Here is a 17,224-nt window from a genome sequence, read left to right as displayed (position 1 = left end):
AAGTGGGCGTGGGACACGCGGAGAGAGATCCCAGAGTTCCGTTGGGCCCCCGCGCCGGCCGCCGTTACTCAGACGAAGCCGCGCCGCGCCGCTAACGGCCTTCTGCTCCTAAAGGGCCCCCCCCCCCCACCCCCTCCACGCCCCCGAGGACCCCGCGCGCTGAGGCCGCCCTGCCGAATCGTCTCCGAACGGCTTCGCCGCGTCGAAAAGCGCCCGGCGGGACGGCCCGCTCCGAACGGCCCAGCGGTCTTTAGGAGCGCGCGATGCGTCTCACTGGCCGTCTCTCAGGACCCGGAGTAAGGCTCTGGCGCACTGTGCGCCCGCCGCTCACCGCGCTGTCGGGTTTATAGCGCCCCTCTGTCTCTGCGCCGCTGTGCTGCAGAGGCTTCAGTGCTCAGCACAGCAGCTCTGTGAGTGCGGAGCGCGTCTCTGTGCCGCTGATGGCATTTGTAGAACGGCTGTTGTGTCCGTCGTTGTTTTTCAGGTTGGATAAAGCACTGCATTTTCATGGTCCTGTTTATACTGAGGCACTACACAGTAAAATGACCAGTGTTGATTTGACTCTGAGTACATGCTGTATAAGTCTAGCTGGTACAATATGTACTCTGTAAGAGTTGATTTAACACTGAACATTTTACTGTTTAGTAGCTAGCTGTAGTTCACGCTAGTTTTGTGCTGTTTTTATTGAGTGAAAAAAGAACTCCCAGTGCTTTAACAGCTGCTGAAGTCATGTTATTGTATCGGGCTTGCGTTTTTGCGCAGTCATACAGTTTTATTTTAAAAATGAGGGAGGCTGGTCTAACATTCTGCTTCCCTTTGTGTTCCCTCCGTCTTCTCTCCTCCTCCCATCGCTCACCGCTGAAGCTGGAGAGACGGAGACAGAAGACTGGTCAGCTGAGGCAGGACAGACGGACAGCCACTCCAGCGGGATCACCTTCCTGACTGCCCCCCAGTCCCCCTCCCCCTTTCCCTGGTCCCCTTCTCCCCAGCCCTTCAGCTTACCCTAAAAACTGCGCCCCCCGCCCCGCACCCCACCCCCCCCACATCTCTGATGGATCAGAGAACGCAGGGGGGGCCGCCCACACCACCCCCCCTCCCCCCCGCCGCTCCTCCCGGGGAGGCGGAGAAGGAGGGCGCGGGTGGGAAGAACGAGGAGGAGAAACGGGAGAAGGAGAGAGAAGGAGGCGCGGCGGAGGCCCCCGGCGGAGGGGGCGGCGCCGGGGGGGAGCAGCAGCAGCAGTTCTCGGTCACCGAGACGACCTTCTCGGAGGGCAGCGTCAAGCTGAAGATCGGCCTGCAGGCCAAGCGCATGAAGAAGCCGCCCAAGATCCTGGAGAACTACGTGTGCCGGCCGGCCATCCGCACCTCCGTCAGGCAGGGGCGGGGCGGCGGGCGGGGCAGCCGTGGGGGCGGGGCCGCCGCCGGCGGGGGGGCGGGGGGTAACCACGCCCACAGCCCCTCGCACGACAAGGACAGAGACAGGGAGAGGAGCCCAGCTCTGACCCCCGGCCCAAACCCGCCCCCGCCAACCTCCTCATCCCTGCCAGCTGCTCCGCCTGCTCCTCTTCCTCCTCCTCCTCCACCTCCACCTCCGCCTCCGCCTCCAGCTCCTCCTGCTCCTCCCGCCCCGGCCACGCCTGTCGCTGGGAGCGTGCCAGGGAAAAGGGTAAGCAGAGCCTCCTCCGCTGCTCCGTGGGTGTCTGAGCTCATGAGAGCCTGATCCGTCTCGGGCCTGCAGAGCCTGCCGCTCGCTGCGGCCCTGTCGCAGATTGTGCTGGAGGTGCAGAATGGCCGTCCAGCTCACAATGGAGGGCCAAGCAGGAGGCGTCTCGCCTCTGGGTCTCTCTCTCTCGCTAGCAATTTATAGCCACCAATGGCAGCGCTCCTCTCTCTCCCTGCCTTTCTATTTTTACCCCTCTCTGCCTTTCTGCCCATTTCTCCTCTGTATTTATTGCTCTTTTCACCTTTGTTTTTTTTCCCTCTCTGCATGTCATCGTCCGTGTCATCACCAGCACGTGCTGTTCGCACTCTCTCTCTTCCTTTCTCTCTTCCTCTCTCTCTCTCTCTCCCCGCCTCGCCCCTGCCTCCCTCGCCCCTTCTCCCCTCCCTCTCTCTCTCTCTCTCTCCGTCTCTCCTCTGTTTCTGTGTCACTGTGTCCTCTCCTCCTCTCTCTCTCTGTCGCCCCACCCCCTCCCCCATTTCCCTTCCGCTGTCCTCTCTCTGACCCTGATAATGCCATTGAGTGGCGGTGTGGAGAAGTCGCCTGGTCTGTCTGTGGGCCTCTCATTTGCTAATCTGTCATTGACGAATGGGGCTACATTATCACATATCCTAATAAATAGCTGCCAGACAGCAAGGGAACGCAACAGCGAATGCAAGATCGTGCATAAAGGGGAAGCAGTTGACCCCCGCTTTCCTGATATAGTCTAATCTTTCATCTATTTATATCGTGTCCCTCTATTTACTTCGCTTTTATTAGTTGTTTGTAACTGATAGCCGAACGCAAGAAAAAACTTGAAGTAGACCGAAAGGGAGGGTGCTGAGGAGCGCAGCTTGCTCCCTGCTTTATGAAATTTTAAGTCAGCAATTACGGTGAATCGAAGGGGTAATATAAGTAATGGAAAGGCATTATTTTTTATGTCACAAATTAAACTCCTTACTCAAGCCTCAATCAGAGAGAACTTGTATCTGTGTTAATTGCTGTGAGCTACGGAGGTAGCAAATGCTAAGCGTCGAACGCTTTTCTCGACAGGGTCCCCCAAAACTGGCTCGCAAGTCGGAGGTGAAGTCGGACGCCTCGTCGGAGAGACCGGCGACCCTCCACCGCCCCGATGCGGACGTCAAGCCGCCCCGTCCCGGAAAGAAAAGCCCCTCCCCCCCGACCAATCGGCCCCCTCCCTCTTCCCCCACGCCCCCACCCCCGGCCCCTCCGTCACAGGACGCCAGCGCGGAAGCAGCGTCCAGGACGTCCCAGTCCCCGCAGGGGGACGGCCAGAGGGAGAAGGACAGGGGCGTCCTCAACGGGGGTGCGCCCACCGTCACGGAGAAGCTGGCCCAGCTCATCGCCACCTGCCCCCCCTCGAAATCCACCAAGGGCAAGATCCGCAAGCCCCCGCCTGCCGGCGTCCCCGCCAGCGCGACCGCGCCCGTTTCCCCGAGCCCGGCGCGGGCCGAGCCTCTGGCGCCGAACAGAGCGGCCGCTTCCTCTCCGCCGTCCGGCTCCCAGCCGCCATCCCGCCCCCCCGCCCCCGTCTCCCGCCCCCCCGGCCGGCCCCCGGGCCCTCGGCACAGGGACAGCGCTCCGGAGAAGGAGTCCGCCCCTCCTAAGAAGGAGGAGGCGGGCAGCGAGGGCAGGGGGGGCGGCGGCGGTAGCGGCAGCGCCGCGGGCTCCAACAGCGCTAACGGTCCCGCCGCCGCGACAGGCGTCAAGCCGCAGACACACCTCACCTGCCCTCCTCCGCCCGCTCCCCCGCCCCCGCCCCCTCCCGATCAGAGGGCAGGCGCGGCTCCAGACGGCCGGCGTGGCCCGGCCACCTCCCCCGGCAACCCGGCGAAGGGAGGTCCCGGCCAATCGGAGGGCGGCGGCGACAGGGAGCGCGAACGAGACCGAGACAAGGAGGGCCCCAGAGACCTGAGCCTGAACAAATGCGCCCCTCCCTCAGGGCCTGCCAGGCAGGAGGGCGGCAGCAAGGGGGCGCCGCTGTCCTCCAGCGGGCAGAGCAGGAAGAGCACCAGCCCCGCCAAACCCGCCAAGCCCAGCCCGAGTCGGGACAGAGGTCCCGTCACGCCCGCCCCCTTAGACTCCCCGAGACAGACTGCCTCCCCCACCCATCCCCCCACCTCCAGCGCTCCCGAGCCCTGCCCGAACAGCGCCCCCAGCACCCCCCCCGGCTCCCCCCCGGAGCCGGACTGCAAGCCGCTGAAGAAGCGCAAGGGCCGGCGGCCGCGGTGGACGCGGGTGGTGAACCGGGCGCACAAGGCCACGCCCTCCACCGGCACCGCCAGCCCCGCCGATCAGACCCCCAAACTGCGCAAGGCCCCCTCGTCGCCGCCCTCCGCCTTGCCTTCCCCACCGCATAAGCCCCGACCGGTGGGGCGGCCCCCTAACCCCAACCGGGTTCCCCCCGCCTCCGCCCAGCTCCTGCAGTCTCCTCCCCGGAAGAGGGGCCGCCCCAAGTCCAAGATGCCCCGGCTGGACGCCCCCGTCCCTCGACGCTCCCTCAAGTTACCCCCCTCCAAGGTGTACTCTCTGCTCAAGTCCAAAGAGGAGGATCCCCCGGTCCTGCACCCCGAAGTGGACCTGAACCCCCCGAAGCCCGTCCCCAGAAAGCGTGGCCGTCCCAAACGCTTACCCCCCACCCTCCCCCAGGAGTCCCAGCCCCCGACCCTCGCCCCCGAGGAGCAAGGGGGCGCTGGCTTCGGAGCGGGGGAGGGGCTGCAGGGGGACAGGCACTTCCGGAAGAAGGGCAACGGGCAGCTGATGATGAGGACCATCATTCACAAGATCAACAAGATGAAGACCAAGAAGCGCAAGAGGCTCCTGAACCAGATCCTGCTGGGCCCCGGGGCCGGCGGGGGGGCCCGCGGGGAGGCGGAGTCCTCTCGGGGGCCCGGCGCCGGCGTGATGGGCACGGTCGCGGCCGCCACGCAGTCCCTGTCCTCCCTGGCGGCCTCGTTCGGGGGCAAGCTGGGCCCCCAGATCAACGTCAGCAAGAAAGGGACCATTTACATGGGCAAGCGGAGGGGGCGCAAGCCCAAAGCTCCGACCAGCGCCTCGGCCAGCGCCCCCGCGGCCCCCCCCGAGCCCTTCCTCTCCCCGGCCTCCGCCTCGCCCCTGCACCACCACCACCACCACCCCGCCCAGGCCCTGCATTCCCAGCAGCAGCAGGGGCTGTCCTCGGTGGAGGTGTTCCCCTCCCCGACGCTGTCCCAGTCCAGCAGGGCGCAGAGCCCCGCCAGCGACGGCGGCTTCGTGGAGCCGGGGACCGTGCACTTCACGCCCCACCCCCACTGCAGCCACGCCCACCACCACGCCCACCACTCCTTCCCCCTCCCCCCGCCCTCCTCCCCGGCGCTCTCCCCCCGCCCCCTCGCTCCCCTGGGCGCGTCCTCCTCCTCCTCCTCCTCCGTGGCCCCCCTGCTGAGGAAGTCCTCGTGCCGCGGGCACCACCACCACCACTACCGCCACCAGTACCATTACCGCAAGCTGTCCCCGCCCCCGCCGCTGCTGCCCACCTCGCCCGCGCACCTGAGCGAGCTGAAGGAGGCCACGCCCTCGCCCGTCAGCGAGTCGCACAGCGAGGAGACGGTGCCCAGCGACAGCGGCATCGGCACGGACAACAACAGCACCTCCGACCGGGGGGAGAAGGGCGGGGGCGGCGCCGGCCTGGCCCAGGGACTGCCCGTGGGCGCGGTGATGCCCGGGGTCGTGGGGTCGGTCGCGGGGGTCGGGGTCGGGGCGGGGGTCAGTCCCCGGGGGCGACGGAGGCACTCCTCCTCGGCGTTGCTGGAGCACCCGTCCCCCTCCCCCTCGCCCCTGGGGCTGGGGGCGTCGCCCGACCCCTGCAGGAGCCACGCGGCGGCCCCGCCCTCGGCGCTGGTGGGCCACAAGGAGAAGCACAAGCACAAGTGCAAGCGGCGCGGGCACGGCTGCCCCGGCTACGACAAGCTGAAGCGGCAGAAGCGCAAGCGCAAGAAGAAGTACCTGCAGCTGCGCGCCCGCCGCCAGGACCCCGACTTCCTGGCCGAGCTGGAGGAGCTGGTCGTCCGGCTGGGCCAGGTTCGGATAGCGCACCGCAGCTCGGGCGCGGGCATGGGCGGCGGCTTGGGGCTGGGGGGCTCCGGAGGCGGCGGCGTGGGCGGCGGCGCGGGCATGGGCGGGGCCAGCGGCGGCGGAGGCGGCGGCATGGGGAGCGGCGGGCATCCTCCGCCTCACCACTACCTGCACAGGGACCTGCTGCCCACCATCTTCAGGATCAACTTCAGCGGGTACTACTCGCCGCACCCGGCCTACCCCTGCGACTCGCTGCACTACGTGCGCAAGCCCGACCTGAAGAAGAAGCGCGGCCGGCCGCCCAAGCTGCGCCAGGCCATGGCCGAGGTGCCCTTCGTCCACGGGCTGGGCTTCCCGCTGTCCGGGGCCGGCTTCTACCACCCCTCCTACAGCGTGCCCTACTCCTCCGCCCCCCTGGGGCTCAGCTACTACAGGGGGTACCCCCCGGCGGCGGCCCTCTACCCCCACCCGCACCACCCGCAGCCCCACCCCCCTCCGCCGCACCCGCACCACTCCCCGTCCTTCCCCCCGCCCCCTCCGCCCTCCTACGTGCACCACCACCCTCCCCACCTCCTGCTCAACCCCGCCAAGTTCCACAAGAAGAAGCACAAGCTTCTGAGGCAGGAGTTTTTGGGAGGGGGCCGGTCCCCCGTGCTGTACCCCGCGATGCCCCCCGAGCTGTCCTACGGCTGGCTCCACGAGCACAAGCACAAACACAGACACAAGCACCGCGAGCGGCGGGACGAGGAGGGCGGGGCCGAGGCGGGGGGCGGAGCCCCCGGGGCCAGGCTGTCCGGGAGCAGGGGGATGGGCGGAGCCGCCGGGGGGATGATGGACTCGCTCCGGCGCTACCGGTACGGAAAGGACCCCGCGGCCACCGCCAACGCCTCCAATCCGGCGTCCGCCCCCGCGGCCAATTCCCCTTCCTCGTCCTCCTCGTCCTCAGCCGAGAGGTACAAACATAAGGACACGCCCCTCTCCTGCCTGGGGCCCTCGTATCTGTCGTTGGCCGGGGGGCCCAGGGGCCATTCGCACCTGGAGCCCTGGCTGCGGAGGGGGAGCCCCGAAACGGACTACGCCAACCTGTCCCAGAGCTCCAACCCCCACCAGGACTCTTTCGCGGGGGGGCGAGCGGCGGACCCCGCGGGAGGTTCGGACAGCGAGGAAGAGGAGCCGGACACGCCCCCGCCCGTGTCTGCGCACCCGCACGCCCCCGCGCACCACACCAACCTGTTCGCCAGCGCCCTGAGCCGAGCTGTCCCCGCGGCGGGGCGGGGCCGGCGGGGCGGGGGCACTGCCAGCGCCAGGAGCTTCGCGGGACTGAGGAGCGATCGGCCATCGTCAGCAGAGAGGAGAGACACAGGTGAGGAGGGACTGGGGGGATTCTCATCCTATTGAGATGGATAGTTTGCTTTGCCAAGTTCACCGGTATAAATTACTGAGCTGACATTACTTATCACATAATCCATGTGACATTATACTTTGGCACAGTGTATTGTTTTGCGTTATAGCATTTGCCGTGGGCGAGTACAAGATGTCGTTCTCTGGATTACACAGTTTGCGGTGACTGCTGCGGTTGTGGAATGTTGGCTTAATGGAAGCGGGCTGCAGCTGTTTATTGTGTGCGTATGCGTGTGGCACAGTGCGTCTGCGCCAGCCTGAACTGGGTCAGCGCTAAATTGAGCGGCGCGTTCATCGCTAGTCAGTCGTTTGTAAGGTTTCCAGTCGGGGTTTGTCACTGTCAGAGAGTAGGTCACAGGGTCGCTGAGAGCGGTGATGTAAGGACTCCGCACGCGTGCGGGATCAATAGCGCGGGCGCCTGAGCCGCGTGCGGCGCGTAGCGCGGCAGCCCAGTCGATAGGTGTAATCCCAGCTGAGCGCGGGATTACGGCTAAGGACGCGGGGTCGTCCCCCCGGTCACAGACGGAGGGGCGGGGTCGGGGGGGGTGGGGAGAGGGTGGGAAAAGCCGCGGCCCGCGAATGTGTGAGGAGACAGCGTGGAGGGATGGACAAACGCACTGGGAGACACGGAGGATGCCGGGGGAATGGGCTGTAGGATGGAAGGGGCGAGCAGGGGTGGAGTGATGGATGGCTTCAGCCCTGCTCCTCCTCTGCCTCTGCCCTCACGCTGCCTGGAGCTCCAGACACTCTACCCGGCTCCTCGCGCCGTGCTGAACTATACAGTTCGGTCTCCTGTTATGCCTGTTCGCTGTTGCCTCGGCTGTAACCTGCTTAACCCGTTGTATTTTGCTCTGATAGATCCCTTATTACATTTCTGCTACATTCCATTGTACTGCTGCTTTACCCCGGGCTGGCCAGCGGGGGATGGGCGCTCCCTCTACAGTCTGGTTCCTCCCGAGATTTCTTCCCATTGAGGAGGTTTTTCTGGCTGTCGTTTGAGGGTTTTCTCCCCACTGGGAGTTTGTTCTACCTCATGCGCTTGCTGTTTGGGGGTTTAGGCCTGGTGTTTGCTCTGTTCGCTCTCTTTGCTCTGTCTTCCTGCTTTGCTAGTCTGTAAAGCATCTTTGTGCCAGTTCTCTGTAAGAAGCGCTATACAAATAAAATAGAAAAATAACTGAGGAGGAAAGAAGATGAACGTAAGAATGTGTCTGCAGACAGGAAATATTGAGGGTGAGCGTGTCTGGAGAAATTGAGAGGACACGTCTGATACAGTCTGATAAAGTCAGATACAGTCTGATACAGTCAGTGTGATACAGTCAGACAGTCTGATACAGTCTGATACAGTCTGATACAGTCTGATACAGTCAGACACAGTCAGATACAGTCAGACAGTCTGATAGTCAGACACAGTCAGTGTGATAAAGTCAGACAGTCAGATACAGACAGTCTGATATAGTCTGATTCAGTCAGACACAGTCTGATACAGTCTGATACACTCAGACAGTCTGATACAGTCAGACACAGTCAGTGTGATAAAGTCAGACACAGTCAGACAGTCTGATACAGTCAGACACAGTCAGACACAGTCTGATACAGTCAGACACAGTCAGACACAGTCAGAGACAGTCAGACACAGTCAGGTACAGTCAGACAGCCTGATACAGTCAGACACAGTCAGATACAGTGTGATACAGTCAGACACAGTCAGATACAGTGTGATACAGTCAGACACAGTCAGATACAGTGTGATAAAGTCAGACACAGTCAGACACAGTCAGATACAGTGTGATACAGTCAGACACAGTCAGATACAGTGTGATAAAGTCAGACACAGTCAGATACAGTCAGATACAGTGTGATACAGTCTGATACAGTGTGATAAAGTCAGACACAGTCAGATACAGTCAGACACAGTCAGATACAGTCAGACACGGTCAGACACAGTCTGATGCAGTGTGATACAGTCAGATACAGTCTGATACAGTATGATAAAGTCAGACACAGTCAGATACAGTCAGATACAGTCTGATACAGTCAGACACAGTCAGGTACAGTCAGACAGTCTGATACAGTCAGACACAGTCAGATACAATGTGATAAAGTCAGATACAGTCAGACACAGTCAGATACAGTGTGATACAGTCAGACACAGTCTGATACAGTCGGACACAGTCAGATACAGTCTGATACAGTCAGACACAGTCTGATACAGTCAGACACAGTGACATACAGTATGCTCCGGTCTTTACTACGCCACTGACTCTGTTTCAGCTAAAGCTTGATTATTTTACACCACTTACTCATGCACTCACCAGCAGTTTGGAAATAATCTCACTGGCAGTTCTACTTGTGGTGTAATTGCTTTCACTCCCACAGCGAGGTGGATATATACAGTACTGCACCGAACCGCAATCTTTGTAATTGTGTCCTTCATGCTGAATTCTAACTGCGGTAAAGTCGTTACAGATTTGAAATGCAAAGACGATTACACAGTCCAATGGTTTTATATTTGGGATCATAAACCAGTTTTTTCTCTTTTGAAGTGCATCCGAGGCAAATGAAGCGTAGCGCCGAGCCAGGCACACGTCCTTGTTCAGCGTGCCGATCGTTTGCTTTCCTCACCTACACATTTGCTTACTCACGTATATTATTCAGCACCAGCGCCGGCGCGGCTAGCCGGGATCCAGACTCCCCTGTTAGGCCTGTAGCACGCAACACATGCATGCATGTGCGAGTCTGCTCTCTGTTCGGTTAGCATGTAGCGCGTGCACATGCATGTGCAAGTCTGCCCTCTGTTCGGTTAGCCTGTAGCACATGCATGTGCGAGTCTGCTCTGTGTTCGGTTAGCATGTAGCGCGTGCACATGCATGTGCGGGTCTGCTCTGTGTTCGGTTAGCATGTAGCGTGTGCACATGCATGTGCGGGTCTGCTCTGTGTTCGGTTAGCATGTAGCGTGTGCACATGCATGTGTGGGTCTGCTCTGTGTTCGGTTAGCATGTAGCGCGTGCACATGCATGTGTGGGTCTGCTCTGTGTTCGGTTAGCCTGTAGCGCGTACACATGCATGTGTGGGTCTGCTCTGTGTTCGGTTAGCATGTAGCGCGTGCACATGCATGTGTGGGTCTGCTCTGTGTTCGGTTAGCCTGTAGCACTTGCACATGCATGTGTGGGTCTGCTCTGTGTTCGGTTAGCATGTAGCGCGTGCACATGCATGTGTGGGTCTGCTCTGTGTTCGGTTAGCCTGTAGCGCGTGCACATGCCTGCATGTGTTTTATTTTTATTCATTTATTTAGTTTATTTAAGAAGGGACAGTGCATATTAATCAACAACAAATGTAAATACGCCAGATTTAGCCAAAAGTGTGCGTGTGTGTCTTCTCTGTGTTCGGTTAGCCTGTAGTGTGTGCACATGCGTGTGCCAATCTGCTCTGTGTTCGGTTAGCCTGTAGCCGTAGCCGGGAAGCGCTCTACTCGTGTCTGAGGGGTCTTGAGTCTTGAGATGTGAAGGGAGAGGGAGGGCGTGGTGACACCAGGAAATTGAGTGTGAACAGAGTAAAGATGAGCTGGCAGGATCAGAACGGGGGACTGAGGGAGAACTGGAGGGCGGGAGAGGGAGGGATGGAGCACGGATGGATGTTATTTTGCGCAGGAAGGATGTTTGGCAGGGACGCGCTAACTAACCAGACGCACGTGTGCCCCCCAGACCGCGCCCCATCCCTCCATAGCTCCCCGTGCTGCTGCTTCTGCTCATTCCAGAGCACGGCTGCCCAGCCCTGTTCCTGGACGTCTACCATCCTGTAGGTTCACATTTCAACTCTAATTGGGCACACCTGATTCAGCCAGTTAGCAAGTCAAAAAGATCTCTAGCTGTTGAATGATGTGTGCTTTGTTCGGGTTTGGAGTGAAAAACCTGCAAGACGACAGATCTCCAGGAACAGGGTTGGGCAGCCAGCTTGCTGTTTTTGCTAAAATGGCACAGCATCTGGGAAGTGGAGCACATCAGTTAGACTGATGAAGAGTCGCAGGCAGCCTAAATAGCAGCGTGATCTAGGCCATGCGGTGCGCGGGCCAGAGAGGGCTGTGTATCGCGCGCGTGTGTGCGCTGGTACCATGTGAGCGGGCGGTCCGATCGGCGCAGCGTCCCGTCGTCCCTGTGCCTCGCGTCAGATGCAGCGTGGCTACGGTTTCAGAGCGTGTTTGTTTGGCAGGTCTCAGATTACACCTGCGTGTTCCACCTCGCAAACGTATGCAACACTTCTCAGGCTGTAATCTGATGTGCGCAATGTCCGGTGTGTGTTTGTACTGTGCTGCGCGTAGTGATTTGCATGCGCGTACGTGTGTTGTGTATGTACAGTGTGCATGTGCAGCGTGTGTGCGTGTGTGCATGATTATATGTAGGTGCAGCGTGCGTGTCCAGTATGTGCGCATGTGTCTGTGATTATGTGTCTGTTTTCTTCTGAGCACTCTTGGGTGTGCTGTGCTATAGATGTGGGGGTATTTGTGCTTTTGGGGGATTACCCGCTCATGGTTGAGGGGAAGGCCAGCAGGGCGGGGTGCTTCTCCTGCTCGTATCACGTCTCTAACTGCGCGCTGCGGAGACTCTATTTATGGGCAGCGGCCAGGACTGCAAGGCTGCCTTTTCATTTTCTTCTTTCTCTTTCTGGTTTTTGGTCACAATGGCTCATCCCAGCTTTATACTTACACGGTCTGTCCTGGTGAATAATAGTTATAGACAGCCACTGTTTCACAGGGACTTTCCAGTTCTTTATCGAGTTTATTTGCTGAAAACACGGCAGCAACCAGACAGTCGCTGTTGCATCATGTGCTATTGAGTGTGTTGCATTATTCCAATTTGTTTGTTCATATGCCGGTCAGTTTCAGAGAGGGTTTCATGTAATGCTACGCAAAGAGACTGAGGCACTAAGTAATCTACAATTACTCTGGTTAGGGCACAGTATTAAATTTAAGTTCTGCCCCCCAGCTTCATTTTAATGCTGTCTTCGCTCTCCTCTTCTGCTGCTGTGCAGGAATGACGGTGGGCGTCCAGACACGTGGCTCGCGCTCTATCGCCCCCGAGTGTTCGGAGGGGGGACTGCAGCACCAGCACTCTCAGCAGGCCTCCCAGCTGGGGCAGCAGCACCTGCACTCGCACCCGCACGCGCGCTACGCGGCCCGGCACCCGCACCCGCACCCGCACCCGCACTGCGGCCACGACGCGCCGGGGGGAGGGGGCCAGGGCCCCGGGAGGCCCCACAGCCGGGAGAGGCAGGCCAGCCCCTCCGCCCGTCCCCCCCAGGCCTGCTGCCCGGACGGCCCCGCCCAGCCCCCCCCGCAGCACCCCCGCGCGCGCTCGGCCGGGGGGGTGCTCTCCACCAAGCGCAGCCTGGACCACGTCAACAAGATCCTCAAAGCCAAGAAGCTGCAGAGGCAGGCGCGCACCGGCAACAACGTGGTGAAGAGGAGGGGCCCCGGGCGGCCCCGCAAGTACCCCCTGCCCTCCCCTCCCCCCTCGCCCCCGCCCCCGCAGGCGCCCCCCCCTCAGCACAGGGACCGAGCTGGAGGTGGAGGAGGTGGAGGAGGAGGGGGGCGGGCGACACCGTGTCGGACGTCATCGAGGCGGTGGTGCAGGGCCAGCTCAGGGGCGGGCGGGGCCAGAAGAGGAAGCGCTGGGCCCGGGACCGGGACGGGGAGGAGCCCGAGGAGGAAGAGGAGGAGCAGGAGGAAGAGGAGGAGAGGCCGGGGGCGGCGGGGTCCAGGGGAGTGGACAGGAGAGGCTGGCTCACTCAGGAGGAGCTGCACTGCTTCCGCAGGTAAAGCCTCGCACCGTGCCTCTTCATCACGGGGCCACGCGCTCTGTACCGCTTCACCCAGGGCTCTCAGTCTGCACAGAGCTTCTGTTACAGCGCCTGCTCTCCCGCAGGCAAATTCAGCACTGAGTAATTTATTATTGTTCAACAGCCCTTCACACTGCACTGGATTTTGCCGGCGGGCTGTAGTTAGAGTAGTTAGCATGCGGTCTCAGTAGTATTTTGTTGTGCAATAGAAGAGATCTATCTTTTCCTCAATTATTTGCCCTTGTTTATACCTTGTCGAGCAAATAAAGAACCGTCGATGACATTTACGCTCTATGACACGGCTTGCTGCACATTCATCAATATTGACAGCATTTGAATTTGCACCAGATTTACAGATCAGCTGTCCTACTAACGTACCGGAAGGAATGGGGTGTGCATTCAGTGTCTTTCTGTGTTCAGGAAATGTTTGAAATGCATAAATCACCTCTGTGCATGACACTCTTATTTACTCCTATATTCCAATTTTCCTTCTGTAAATACACTGCCCTCCATAATGTTTGGGACAAAGAGTTTTTTTTTTTTTTTGATTGGACTGTGTACTCCACAATTTCAGAGTTGTAATCAAAATATGTATATGTGATTAAAGTGCAGATTCTCAGCTTTCATTAACCCTTTAAGGTGTGAGATCACAAATGTGTGATTAGAAGGTTCTTGGCTGAACATTCTAATGCTGATGTAACAATCGCTAGTAATTGAATGCAGTTCTAGAACACTGACTACTCTTCAGAGGGTTAAAGGGTATTTTTGTACATTTTGGTTTCACCGTGTAGAACACAGTCACTTTTTATACATAGCCCCCCATTTCAGAGCACCATAATGTTTGGGACAAATGGATTCACAGGTGTTTCTGATTGGTCAGGTGTGTTCAGTTGCTTCCTTAGTGCAGGTATAAGAGAGCAGTATCTAAGTATATATAAGTATAACAGTATCTAGTCTTGATTCTAGGCTTTTGATTGCCTTTGCAGTCCGTTATTGGCGTTTGTCAACTTGAGGACCAAAGTTGTGCCCATGAAAGTCAAGAAAGCCATTTTGAGGCTGAGAAATAAGAAAAAGACAGTCAGAGACATAGGCCAAACACTGGGCTTACCAAAATCAACTGTTTGGAACATCATTAAGAAGAAAGAGAGCACTGGTGAGCTCAGTAATCGCAAAGGGCCTGGTAGGCCAAGGAAGACCTCTACTGTTGATAACCGAAGAATTCTCACCATAATGAAGAAAAGCCCCCAAGCACCTGTCCAGCAGATCAGAAACAGTCTTCAGGAGGCAGGCGTGGACGTGTCACTGACCACTGTCCGCAGAAGACTTCGTGAACAGAACTGCAGAGGCTACGCTGCAAGATTCAAACCGCTAGTTAGCCGCGAGAACAGGCTGGCCAGGTTACAGTTTGCTAAGAAGTACCTAAAAGTACCCATGTAGTGTCAACAACCTGGTTTTCATCAACAATTTTTATCTTTTTTGGGAACGCTCACGCCATTTTAACAAAGAGATGGCCTGCACTCAAACTTGCTGGGAGCGCAAATGTTAACTGCAAACATGGTCCACAAACCTCTTGACTTTTCCATGAAATTAACTACTCACTCATTGCACCTGTATATTGGACTCTTTACTGGCCACTTCCTCTACCCAGTCCCTGTTTCTGTCTGACAGCTCCCCCCGTAGGGCTGGAGTTATAAATCACTCAACGTACTCACTGCTACGGAACCTGGGCCTGTTCTACCTGGCTTACCAGCTGTTCTTCCAACTGTTAGCGCTCATTTTTCCATCCGGTCCTTTGCGCCTGTTAGGACCCCCCAAATTTGGTTGGCATGATGATTAAAGGCGTTAACAGAACTAGCCTTTTATGTGTTGTGTGCAATACCCGTGCTTCAAAATATTCTGTGTAAGTTGGCTCTTTGAAATGTGAGTTCGAACAAGACTTTTATTCTTAATGATGAATTATTAATTAATTATGACCTCTGCAAACGTTGAGTTTATGTTGCTGACTGAGACACAGTTAAAGCCAAATGAGCGTTGTCAGCTGTCTGAACTGTGTCCCCTAGATTATGACTGCTTTAGCTTGCCTAGGCTGTGGCCTTGCCGCTGTTCATGAGAAACATATGTAAGTGTAGGCAAGTGCCTGTTAATTACTCCTCAGGCTTTGAAGCGCTTATGTTCAGAATTTGTGGTGCAGATCCTGCGTGGTCATCTATGCCCCCCACCCCCTCCCCTAAAACTAATGCCAGCCCCCTGTCTGATTTTTTTCAAATTTTTATCTTCTTTTATATTGTACTGTGACAGGAACACCGTTTCTGGTGATTTTAGAGGGGAATTCCATCATAAAAAATGAACTTTAGTAGTAGCAGAATAAAATGAGCTGTCAGCCAGCTCTCTGCCTGTAGCTGAGTGCAGAAATATAGCCCCAAACTAGTGTGTGTTCCAGGTACGTGCTTTACTAAAAACTGCAATGGACAGGTACTTACAGTACATTGGCGGTTGTCGGACAACGTTAGTCACCATTCCTGGAGAGAGGGTAACGTTACTCACTAGCAGGCTAGCCACGAAAGACAATCTGGGTTTTAAGTGCTCAGTTCAGTTCATTTCAAAGTCCTAATAAAAAGAAAACACCACTTCAGTGTGGCAAATTGCGTGGGTTTAATGTAACTGCAATTTAACTGTGATTTATGCGGTTGACTCAGCATGTTGTTTCAGACACGGTCAGGACTTGTGCAATATTTGGATAATCATAATAAATCTCGCAAGAACAGATGTTTTTATAGAATACCGGTGGTGAGAGAGAATGGGGGAGTGGAGATGAAGACGGTAAGCTTAGCAAGGAGAAATGAATTACATTCCCTCATACAAGCGTGGAGACAGATATTCTCCACATCTACGCATCTCAATAAATTATCTGACAAAAATATCACATTTGCTCTTGTTCATTCATTGCTGTTTATCATTGCTTTTCTGAACAACGCATCAACAGTGAAATTACCTGCTTGACTTTTCATTTTAGTGGACTAAAGACAGAGGCAGCCTATGTGGGCCTGAGAAATCAATTTGTAGTAATACCAGATCTACTGCCAGTTAAAAAGAAAATGTTTTCAACGTGGGGTTTTAGCCACTTCATGTGTAGTTGCGCTGTCTGCAAGGGTTGGGTCAGTTACGTCAGTTCATTCTGTCATTCTACCCCAGGCATGGACTTTCCGTGATTTCAGTAAGCCATTTGTCAAGTCTGTGTGTTCTTTTTAAAACACATGCATCTGATGCTTGAGTTGCCATCACACGTTTATCGTTGGCTCAGATGGTTATGTACAGAAGGAAATTTAATTTTTGAAATCGCCATACTGTGCTTATAGAACAAAATTTTCCTTACATGCAGGCTAACAGTCTCGTGAGATTCTTCAGTATTTATCTAATGTAATTGATAATAGTACATAGTAATAGTACACAATAGACTTCAGCTAGATCGATATATGCAGTCAACCCACTGCAAAAGACACAAATAAGCACTTTGAATATAACATACTACTGCCTGTAATAAAGGCATTGTTTATTGCTGGCTGTAATATGTCAGTGGTAGCCTACATGTGGATATGTAATGTGTGTATGGTAGATGGCATAGTGGTATTAATGTAATGCTGGAACGTAGCAATGGCAAGCTAGTGTCATATTTGTTATCCAGCATTACATTGCATATCACAGCAGTAGGAAAAGGCAAGTAAGCAGTAAGCTAATGTTAGCCAACCTCGGTCTGTTCGATTAAAATGTGGAATGAAATGTGGTGAAGCTTGCTAGCTAGCAATATCATTAACAATAGTAGGCCTACAGATTTTGTTTTAGTAGTGCTGATGTGTTTAGCGTTGGGCTTGGCTGACATTTTTTGGCGATCAGTGATTTGACTGTGGTCTCTAGTCTACCCTGCAAATGTGCTCATCTATTCATACTATGGATACTGCCCATGTTGCCCACCTCATCCAAGGACAGTGGATCCTCATCAAAAAAAGGCCACATAGAGCACAGAAGTGCAAGTCCACTACACTAGCTAGCTAGCAAGCTAAAACTGTTTACAGTTGGAACAGCTGCTATCTACCCCAAATCTCTCTGACGTCAGTTCGGGTAACACCTCTTTCGCCTACGTCAGATGTATCTCCAAATTCAAATTATTTCCTCATTGCACTTTTTCAAAAATGAGGAATTATGTCATATGTCATTATGATG

At 56.5% G+C, this 17,224-nt stretch overlaps 1 protein-coding gene across 1 annotated transcript in view; it reads left to right on the top strand.

Moving 5' to 3' along the window:
* Positions 1–953: 953 nt before the first annotated feature.
* Positions 954–17,224, top strand: part of LOC135233135 (histone-lysine N-methyltransferase ASH1L-like) — a 36,685-nt gene continuing 20,414 nt past the window's right edge. The window contains 4 exon segments of the mRNA XM_064296362.1: positions 954–1,666; positions 2,753–7,136; positions 12,200–12,748; positions 12,751–12,982. Coding sequence (XP_064152432.1) covers positions 1,052–1,666; positions 2,753–7,136; positions 12,200–12,748; positions 12,751–12,982 — 5,780 coding nt within the window. The 5' untranslated portion in view covers positions 954–1,051.

Source organism: Anguilla rostrata, chromosome 1 (assembly GCF_018555375.3).
Source record: "Anguilla rostrata isolate EN2019 chromosome 1, ASM1855537v3, whole genome shotgun sequence".
Classification (NCBI taxonomy): Eukaryota; Metazoa; Chordata; class Actinopteri; order Anguilliformes; family Anguillidae; genus Anguilla; species Anguilla rostrata.
This window is presented reverse-complemented; position numbering and strand designations above follow the sequence as displayed.